Source organism: Mustelus asterias, chromosome 7 (genome assembly GCF_964213995.1).
Source record: "Mustelus asterias chromosome 7, sMusAst1.hap1.1, whole genome shotgun sequence".
In the NCBI taxonomy this organism is placed as follows: Eukaryota; Metazoa; Chordata; class Chondrichthyes; order Carcharhiniformes; family Triakidae; genus Mustelus; species Mustelus asterias.
In genome coordinates this window covers 74,411,181-74,422,442 of record NC_135807.1, presented here as the reverse complement: position 1 = coordinate 74,422,442, position 11,262 = coordinate 74,411,181, and the positions used below count along the sequence as shown (strand labels likewise).

Below are 11,262 nucleotides of genomic sequence, written 5' to 3'. Positions count from 1 at the left end.
TGATTGGAAGCATGTGACCAGCAGAATACCACAGGAATCAGTGCTGGGACACTTGCTGTTTGTTATGTACATTAGCGACCCAAATGTGAATGTAGAAGGTATAATTAGTAACTTTGCAGATGGCACAAAAATTGGTGGTGTTGTTGCTAGTGAGGAGGATAGTCTTAGGCTACAGGCTAATATTAATCAGTTAGTAAATTGGGCAGACCAATGTGTTGTGGTTCAGGATAGAAACTCTATGGAACTTCTATGGAACCTGCCTGGATTATAAATTTTACATCTTGAATTTGGCTAGGATAAGCACGATATGTTCCACTTCAGGTGTAATTCAAAAGACCCACTGGGGAGCTTTTATCAAACAAAGTTTATTTAAGAATATAGTTAATATGTATAGTAAGAAAATTAGCAAGAACTTTTATCAATTACAAACAAGAAACAAAACAACCACTATAATGTATAACTCTTAACAAAGATATCTAATGTGTTCCAATCAAACTAATCCCATAGACAAAACACTCTTTTCACAGGTTTAACACAGCACAGACTAATGCTCATGTGATAATGGAAATTGAGTCCTTTAGTTAAAGTCTGCAGTTTTCTGGATTCATTCCGAACAGTTTGAAGACAAGGCAGCTTCCCAAAGCACCAGACAGACCGTGGTCCAGCCCCAATAACAGCAGATTTTCACCCTTCAGGAAAACAAGAGAATTTCAAAAAAAAAGGGAGAGGGAAAATACTTATTTTCAGCCTGCTGTCCCTTCTAAAACTAAAACTCAAACCTGCAGTTCCAAACTGTAAATGAAAAAAACTGTCCAAAAACATGACCATCCTCCTAACAATACAGGATCATAAAACTAATCACAGGGTAAACACCAACAATCCCATTTAAACCACTTAACTAGCAATAAAAGGACATTTCCAGTCAAGCCAGCAACAATGACATCACTGAAGCTGTGAACTAAGAAGCCACTGACTGTGAGAGCTGCGGAGAGAGCATGATTTAAAAAAAAATCTTAAAGCTACACTAACATCACAAATGGCTGATAGAATTTAATTTAGAATTTAATCCTGGTATGTGTGAGGTGATGCATTTTGGAAAGTCTAATAAGTGTAAAATATATACAATGAATGGTAGGTACAAAGGGAGTATTCAGGAGCAAAGGGAACTTGGTATACAAATTCATAGATCTCCAGAGGTGGCAGCACAGGTAGATAATGTGGTGAAGAATGCATATGGAATGCTTCTCTTCATTAGCCAGGGCATAGAATTTAGGAGCAGGAAAGTCTTGGTACAACTTTATAAAATATTGGTTAGGCCACAGATGGAGTATTATGTACAGTTCTGGTTACCACACTTTTGGAAGGATGAGAGTGCATTGGAGAGGGTGCAGAGGAGATTCACCAGTATGTTGCCTGGGATGGAAATTTTCAGCTATGAGGAGACTGGATAGCCTGGAATCATAGAAGCTCTACATTACAGGAGGCCATTTGGCCCATTGACTCTGCACCGACTCTCCAACAGAGCATCTCACCCAGGTACTATCCCCATAACCCCAAGTATTTACCTCATTAATCCCCCGAACCTAAAGACCTTGGGCCACTAAGGGGCAATGTAGCATTGCCAGTCAGCCTAACTGCACAACTTTGTAATGTGGGAGGAAACCAGAGCACCCGGAGGAAACCCATACGGACATGAGGAGAACATGCAAACTCCAAACAGTTACCCAAGGTTAGAATTGAACCTGGGTCTCTGGCACTGTGAGACTCACCTGAAGAAGGGGCTCAGAGCCTCGAAAGCTTGTGTGGCTTTTGCTACCAAATAAACCTGTTGGACTTTAACCTGGTGTTGTTAAACTTCTTACTGTGAGACAGCAGTGCTAACCACTGTGCCACCGTGCCACCTGGAGGAGAGGAGGAATCTGATAGAGGTATACAAAATTGAGAGACATAGATAGGATATATCATAAGAGTCTTTTTTCCCATGCAGAGGAATCTAAGACCAGAAGGCATAGGTTTAAGGTGAGAAATGCTTTAAGAGGAATCTGAGGAAAATCATTTTCACCTAGAGGATGGTGGAAATATGAAACACGCTGCTTGAGAGGGTGCTGGAGGCAGGTCTGTCACAACATTTAAGGAGCATCTGGACGAGCATTTAAATCATCAAGATATAGTTGACTATGGACCAAGTGCCTGTAAATGGGATTAGTGAAGAGTGGTGTTTGATGGTTAGCATAGACATGGTGGGCCAAAAGACCTGTTTCTGTGCTATATGACTAAGGGTGTGGCAATGAGTTTTCTCACACTAGCCTGACTCCCATCCTCCTCACTTAACACCATCAGTCCTCCAGAGCTAGGGGGAGGGGGAGATAAAATTGTGTTGACGTCATCACATCGCAACAGCAAACCATGAGCGGTGATGTCATCGGCGATTCTTGCGCAAGCGCAGTGAAGGTGAAACGTCATCACACCTTGACAATGACGGTAACTATGACATCGGCTTCTCCTTAGTAACCGCGCAGCAGGCCTGACAGCTCATTCTAAACCGACACTTCTTCATCCCTTCACACGGCAGGAAGAGAGACATTTGAAAGGCTACAGTACATACACACTTCGTATCGTGAAGTGAAATTAGCCAATAAAAATAATACGAAATCATTTAATTAGGTTAATCAAGCCACACGGTCAAGGAAGCAGAATTCCTATTGCGGCTGACGTTCAAAATTACCACATCAAAAAGCGAAAAAAAACAAGCCTGACATAACCACCACCTCTACTCCCAGCACACCTTTCGCTTGTCCAGCAGTTCGAGTCCTCCCCCCAATGGACAACCTTCTGGTCGCCGCAATGCATTCCGGGAAATGTAGTTCCAAAGCTGCACACACCGCCCGCCGACAAACGACGATGCCTTCCACCGGAAACTACTGTCCCCGACATGCAGCGCGCTGTGAGCGCATGCGTGTCCGTACTCTCCCGCTGCTTGCCGCTGTCTCCTGCCTTCAGTAAAGGAGACTTGTTTCGTTTCGTTTAATAACGGAAACTGAGAGTGGAAGGAGAAAGAGAAGGAAACTGAGTACTTCCGCGTTTCATCTCCCCAGTAAAGAATATTAGTGACAGGAACAGCCTTTCTCCTTATCAACTGACCATGACACTGTGAGCATTAACGACTAAAAATACACAGACTGTTTTTACTATAACCAGGAACAATCAATGAGACAATGTTGCAAGGATCTAAGAAAAAAGACAAACGTATTCTGTCGGGTACGTGTCCGGATCCCAAGTGCCAGGCTCGTCTGTTTTTCCCAGCCTATGGAGTCAGTATAGAATGCACCGAATGCGGCCAGCGCCATGAACAAAGAAACCTGCTCAATGTAGAGGAAGTCACCGACCCAGACGTGGTGCTGCACAACCTGCTGAGGAATGCTTTGCTGGGAGTCACGGCCCCCAAAAAGGGCACGGAAATGGTGAAAGTAATGGGACTGTCCAATTACCACTGTAAGCTGCTGTCTCCTATACTGACCCGGTATGGCATGGATAAACAAACTGGGAAGGCCAAACTCTTGAGAGCGATGAACCAAGGGGAGATGTTTGATTGTGCCTTGTTGGGTGACAGAGCTTTCCTTATTGATCCAGAGCACATTGGTACTATGGGCTATGGGAAAGACCGCTCAGGGAGTCTGTTGTACCTCCATGATACTCTTGAGGAGATCAAGAAGGCAAATAGTAATCAAGAATGTTTAATCCCTGTTCACGTTGATGGTGATGGCCATTGTTTAGTTCATGCTGTTTCCAGGGCTTTGGTGGGCAGAGAACTTTTCTGGCATGCTTTGCGCGAAAATCTCAAACAGCACTTTAAGCTAAACCTGGATCGTTACAAGGCATTATTTCATGACTTCATTGATGCAGCAGAATGGGAGGATATCATTAATGAGTGCGATCCTTTGTTTGTTCCTCCTGAAGGAGTACCTTTAGGTCTGCGTAACATTCATATATTTGGTTTGGCCAATGTATTGCATCGTCCAATCATTTTGCTAGATTCTCTGAGTGGAATGAGAAGTTGTGGTGATTATTCAGCTACGTTTCTCCCAGGATTAGTTCCTGAAGAAAAATGTTGGGGAAAGGATGGACAGCTTAATAAACCTATTTGCATTGCATGGAGCAGTTCAGGGCGCAACCATTACATACCTTTGGTTGGAATAAAAAAGGGTCCTTTACCCAGGCTTCCTTTAAAACTGTTGCCTAAAGCCTGGGGTGTCCCACAGGAGCTTATTAGGAAGTACATACAGTTTGAAGATGACAGCTGTACATTAGGAGGTGACCGAAGTTTGCAGGACAAGTACTTGCAGAGGCTAGTTGCTGCGATGGAAGAAATTTTCTTGAAGATGCATGATATCCACCCTTCTCTGGTAGCAGATGTTCATCAGTATATATACAGAAGGACAGGGGTGATTGGAATACAGCCGGAAGATGTTACTGAAGCTGCAAAGAAAGCTGTCATTGAAAATCGTTTGCAGAAATGTTTGATTTGTGGTGCTCTTTCTGAGCTTCATGTGCCTACAGAATGGCTAGCTCCAGGAGGAAAACTGTACAACTTAGCTACAAGCACTCATGGCCAACTGAAGCCAGACAAAAATTACAGCTTTCCTGTTAACCACTTGGTCTGCTCATATGACCCTAAAGAAGATGTACTGGTGCCAGATTATAATTTGAGTCATTTAACATCTTGCAACTGGTGTCATGGCACTTCCATGCGCCATGTCAGAGGAGATGGTTCTGTTGTGTACTTAGATGGAGATCGAACTAATGCCAGATCTGCTGGAGGTAAATGTGGCTGTGGCTACAAGCATTACTGGGAAGGAAAGGAATATGATAACTTACCTGAAGCATTCCCAATTACTTTGGAGTGGAATGGAAGGGTGGTTCGAGAAACTGTTTATTGGTTTCAATATGAAAGTGAGATGGCTCTAAACAGCAATGTTTATGATGTTGCTATGAAGCTTGTTACCAAGCATTTTCCTGGTGAATTTGGAAGTGAAATCTTAATTCAGAAGGTTGTTAACACCATATTACATCATACAGCCAAAAAGAATCCTGATGAATATACTCCGGTCACTGTTGAAGGGGCACATAGTCGCAGAGTTGGTGACTTGCAAGATGAACCAGTATCAGAGCCTCATTTACCCACCAAAATTATTTTAATGGGTCAGAAATCAAAGACTCTGCATAAAGAAGAATTGAACATGAGTAAAACTGAACGAGGTATTCAGCAGAATATTACTGACCACGCAGCTATTATGCAAAAGCGGAAAACTGACAAATTACGCCAGGATCAAAAGGTACCAGGCCAACCACCTTCGCCTGGAATTGTTAAAGATGGATCATCATCTGCCCCAGCCACTCCCATCAAGTCCCCTTATTCCGCATCACCTACCAAGGAAAAAAAGATTAGAGTAACCACTAGTGATGGGAGACAGGCGACACTGACCCTTCAAACGTCTGTAACATTTTCAGAATTTCAAGAAAGCATAGCTAAAGAATTTAACCTTCCTCCACATTTGCAATGCATACGACATGGCTTTCCTCCAAAGGAACTGCAGCCACCTAAAGTGGGATGGGAAAATGAGGTTTTGCTCCTGCAACATGGTGATCGTGTTTCTGTGGAGATTTTGAAGGACAGCAAAGAACCTGTTCCTGCTGCTTCAACATCTGCAGCTCATTCCTGGAAAACTGAAGAACCTGAAGCATCTGGTAGAGCTTCTGTTAAGGATATGCAAGACCATATTGATCTTGAAATGTCTTCCCTCTGTCTTCTAGCAACTTTAATGGGTGAGAAGTTATATTATCTTATTTTTGTTCATTTCAGTTAATTTATCTGGAGATAGCTTTGTGATAGCACTGCACAACTGGTAGTAGTTCAAAGAAAAAAGTAAACCTCAAGATGGAAATCTGAAGTTGAATGCTAAAAATATACCTTAGTTTAGTTCATTCAGCACCTGAAAGTGAAAGATAATGGAAGAATAACATTTCGCGTTTGACTTGGTATTGTGAAGCCAAAGAACCAATAACAATATTTTGAAATAGGTGCTGGTTTATTTAGAATAAACATTAATTTTAAGAGTTAAAGTAGACTGTGCTGCAAGGCTGCAACACTGTGTATTTGTTTACTTGTTTATGAGGGCATGTCTTGAGGTTGAGTTTTGATATTATAAGCAGATAGAGAGCAGTGATGTAACTGTTGGTGTTGAAACTGAAAATTGATTATTTCAGGTATTCACATAGAATTAAGTATTAAAGTAAACAAATTTTGCCACTACACGATGTAATTAACGTGCTTTCAAAATACAATAGAGCTGTATAACATCAGTGGAGTTTTGAAGAACTTGATTTAACATTAATTAGATTTTATATGCTGCATTCGTAAGCCAAAGCCTTGAACTTCCACAGTTCAGTTTTTGTGTAGGCCATGATTCAAAGTCCAAAGACCAGTATTATTGCAATGTAAATAAATCTAGGCGTACTATTAGGGCCCTGGGCCTACAGTGACTGATCCGGTATTATTACAATAGACTCTGGAATCATTACTCAGATTTTGTGACCATGTTCTACAATTCTGTTCATCTTCTGTGAAAATTGAAATTAATAGGCTGGTGCAATAGTTTTAGCCTTGTAATTCTAGAGTTGTACTTTCTTTTCCCAACGTGAGTTTACTTTTGGTCTGAGAATGTGCAAAGCTTTTGCAATGGATTAGATGAATTAATGGCATAGATATAAATAATAGGTTTGATTTAATAGCCGTTACAGAGATGCAGTTGCAAAATGACCAAGATTGAGGGCTAAACATTCCAGGATAATTAACATTTAGAGGATAGAGTCAAACTGGAAAAGAAAGATCGTTCTAACAATAAAAGATTGGATAAAAACTGCAGAGAGAAAGGATCTTAGCTCAGCAAATCAAGACAAATCAACTTGGGTTGAGCTAAGAAACAGCAAGAGCAGAAAATATTGTTGGGGGTTGTTTAAATGTCTCCTAACAGTAGTTGTAGTGGAGGGTAATAAAATAAACGTGGGGGGTTTTAATCTTCAAATAGACCAGGCAATCAGTAATAGTGTGGAGGACAAATTCATTGCATGTATCATTGTTCCTTGAAAGAATGATCTGGAATACTAACTAGAAAACAGGCTATTTTGGATCTAGTATTCCACAATGACAAAGGGTTAATGCATCGGCTTGTGGTAAAAAGATCTTTAGGGACAAATGACCATGAAATGACAGAAAATGTATTTAATTTAAGCCTGAAACTGGGGTCTTAAATCTTTACAAACCAAATTATGTAGCTATGAGAGGTGAGTTGTCTCAGGTAGTTCGAGAAACTACATTAATAATATGACAGTCAACAAGCAATGACTAGCCTTTAAAGAATTAATACATAATTTGCAACAAATTCCTTTAAGGCACAGGGGAAATGTACCAGACATGATTAACAAGAGGAGTTAAACATGGTAATCAATTTAGGGAAGAGGCTCTTAATATTGTCAAAAAAATAGTAAACCTGAGGATTGAGGATTTTAAAATTCAGCAAATGGAGAATCAAGAAATTGATGAGGAAAGAAAATGTGAGAATAAACTAACAACAGACATAACAACAAATTGTAAACATTTCTGTACATGTATTAATAGGAAGAGATTCGTGAAAATAACCATGAGCACATTAGCAACAGAGACAATGAAATTATAATGGGGAATAAGGAAATAGCAGACATGAAAGAAATGTTGTATCTCTCTTCACAGTCGAAAACACCAAAATAATCTGGAAATAATGGAAAACCAAAAGTATGGTGAGAATAAGGAACTTCAAAGAAATCAGTACAGTATAAGTAAAGAAATAGCACTGGAGAAAATAATGGAATTAATGGACGACAAAACCCCTGGACTTGGTGACCTGCATCCCGGTGTTTTAAAAGAAGTAGCTGCAGAATTCCCTAGATTCAAACACGGTTCCCAAGGATAGGAAAGTAACAACCATAAATACACTATTTAAGAAAGGAAGACAAGAGAAAACAGGGAACTATTGGTCATCTAACCTAACATCAGTAGTAGGCAAAATGCTAGAAACTAGCTAGGAAGGTATTGACAGGGCTCTGAGGACACCATAAATTTGATTAAACAGAGACAATAAGAATTTATGAAAGGGAACTTGTGATTGATCAATCTGTTAGTTTTTTTATGATGTAAATAGTAGAATGGATATGGGGGGACTTTAAAATCTGATAAGGTGCCACATGAAGGTATTACTTAAAACTAGGACACATATGATTAGGGTAATATAAAAGGCATGGATTGAGGATTTATTAAAGGACAAAAAAAGAGTGTAGGAATAAATGGGACTTATTCAGGTTGGCAGTCTACAAGTAGTGGGATTAATACTCACGACTAGGTGTACCAAGTTGGCTGACAATACAAAGTTAGATGAGAAAGTAAATGGTGAAGGGGATGCAGAGAAGCTGCAGAGAGAGTGGACAAGGCCATGGCAGGTGGCAACATTGGGGTGAGTGCAAAGTTATCCAGTTTTCTATGAAAAACAGAAAACCAGAATATTTTTTAAATGGTGAGAGACTGGAAGGTGTTGGTATTCAGTCCACACCGGTGTCCCTGGAAAGGGAGCACAGTGTCCACCAGTGTGCTTGGGGTTTTACACAGCTGGTGGATGCCAGGAAACATGGAGTGCAACACCACCCCCAGAAATGTCTTTGTATACAAATTACAGAAAGTTAACACACAGGAAAAGCAATTAGGAAATCATTGGAAAAGGAATGGAGTAAAAGAATAAAGAAATCTTGTTACAATTATGAAGGGTCTTGGTGAGAGCACCTTTCGAGTACTGTGTACAGTTTTTGTCTCCTTGCCCAAGGAAGGATGTTCTTATCTCGGAGCGAGTGCAGTCAGGTTTACCAGATTCCTGGCATGTGAGGAATGTGCGATGAGGAAATATTGTGCAGGGTTAGAGGAATGAGAGGTAAGGACTCCATCCCCTTTTCCTACTTTCTCCGCCTCCGTAGCATCTGTTCCAATGATGCCACCTCCCTGATGAGGGTCTGTCTTTTTCCTCAACTGGGGTCCCCCCCTGCACTGTGGTGATTGACAGGGCACTCCACCTTGTTCGACCCATCTCCCGCACCTCTCTCCTCACCCCTTTCCCTCCCCCGCCCATAATCCTGATGGGTCCCTCTTGTCCTCACTTTTCACTCCATCAGTTGCCACCTTCAAATAATCATCCTCCGCATGATGCCATCATGAAACACATCTTCCCCTCACCACCCCCCCTTGTCATCATTCTACAAGGACCACTACCTCCGTGACACCCTGGTCCACACCTCCACCACCCCAAATCCTTTATCCCCTTCCCACTGCACCTTCTCCTGCAATCACAGAAGATGCAACACCTGCTCCTTTACCTCCTCCCTCCTCACTGTCCGAGGTCCCAAACATTCCTTTCAGTTGAAGCAGCATTTCATTTGCACCTCCTTCAATGTGGTTTACTGTATTCACTGCTCCCAATGCAGTCTCCTCCACATTGGAGAGACCAAATGAAGACAGGGTGACTGCTTTGTGGAACACCTTTGCTCACACCACAAACATGGCTCCAACCTTCCTGTTGCTTGCCATTTATTTTATGCCACTATCAGCACGTTCATAGAATCATAGAAACCCTACAGTGCAGAAAGAGGCCATTTGGCCCATCGAGTCTGCACCGACCACCGATCCCATCCAGGCCCTACCCCCATATTCCTACATATTTACCCGCTAATCCCTCTAAGCTACGCATCTCAGTACACTAAGGGGCAATTTTAGCATGGCCAATCCACCTAACCCGCACATCTTTGGACTGTGGGAGGAAACCGGAGCACCCGGAGGAAACCCACGCAAACACGAGGAGAATGTGCAAACTCCACACAGACAGTGACCTGAGGCTGGGAATCGAACCCAGGTCCCTGGAGCTGTGAAACAGCAGTGCTAACCACTGTGCTACCGTACCGCCCTTCAATCCTCAGTGCTACTATTAACACTCCTTTGTCTTGTATCCATGACATCTTTGTCAACCTCTCCTCCGCTCCGGCTATCCCTAACCTTCCATTCTGCTCCATCTTCTCCACACCCCTTTCCAACTATATAATCACATTTCTACCCCTCTTTAGCTCTTAAGAGTCACATGGACTCAAAAGTTAACTCTTTCTCTCTCCACAGATGTTGCCAGAATCTGCTGAATTATTTTTCCAGCATTTTTTGTTGTTATTTATTATTGACAGGGTAGATGCTGGGAGGCTTTATTCCCCAATAAGGGAGTCTAGAACTAGGGTCACAATCTGAGAATAAAGGTTTTCTATTTAGAACTGAGATGAGAAATTTCTTCATTGAAAGTGTTTACTGATGCTCTTTATTCCAGTGAGTTGTGGCGACTCATTTATGTTCTATTCCAGAAAGCCAGTTGGTGAAGGATAGATCTGGAGCCAATCTTTATGCACTTTCATACTAACTTAGAGTTCATCTTACACGTATACACCTCCTAACTTTACCACAGTTTTAGTTTGGACCTCTTTTGCTCCAGTCAGAAGGTTGCAAATAAAGCAAAACTAAGTGCCCCTAGTGAAACAGGTGGCATGGTAGCACAGTGGTTTGCACCGCTGCCTCACAGCGCCAGGGACCCGGGTTTGATTCCTAGTTTGGGCCACCGTCTGTGCGGAGTCTGCATGTTCTCCCCATGTCTGCGTGGGTTTCTTCCTGGTGCTCTGGTTTCCTTCCACAAAGAACAATACAGCACAGGAACAGGCCCTTCGGCCCTCCAAGCCCGTGCCGCTCCCTGGTTCAAACTAGACCATTCTTTTGTATCCCTCCATTCCCACTCCGTACATATGGCTATCTAGATAAGTCTTAAACGTTCCCAGTGTGTCCGCCTCCACCACCTTGCCTGACAGCGCATTCCAGGCCCCCACCACCCTCTGTGTAAAATATGTCCTTCTGATATCTGTGTTAAACCTCCCCCCCTTCACCTTGAACCTATGACCCCTCGTGAACATCACCACCGACCTGGGGAAAAGCTTCCCACCGTTCACCCTATCAATGCCTTTCATAATTTTATACACCTCTATTAAGTCTCCCCTCATCCTCCGTCTTTCCAGGGAGAACAACCCCAGTTTACCCAATCTCTCCTCATAACTAAGCCCCTCCATACCAGGCAACATCCTGGTAAACCTCCTCTGTACTCTCTC

The 11,262-nt window shown here is 42.3% G+C and overlaps 1 protein-coding gene across 1 annotated transcript in view; it reads left to right on the top strand.

Moving 5' to 3' along the window:
• Nucleotides 1-2,996: 2,996 nt before the first annotated feature.
• The window catches only part of vcpip1 (valosin containing protein (p97)/p47 complex interacting protein 1), a 43,194-nt gene continuing 34,928 nt past the window's right edge, over nt 2,997-11,262 (top strand). Inside the window, exon 1 of the mRNA XM_078216278.1 lies at nt 2,997-5,823. Coding sequence (XP_078072404.1) covers nt 3,216-5,823 — 2,608 coding nt within the window. The 5' untranslated portion in view covers nt 2,997-3,215. The remainder of the gene's footprint in view (nt 5,824-11,262) is intronic.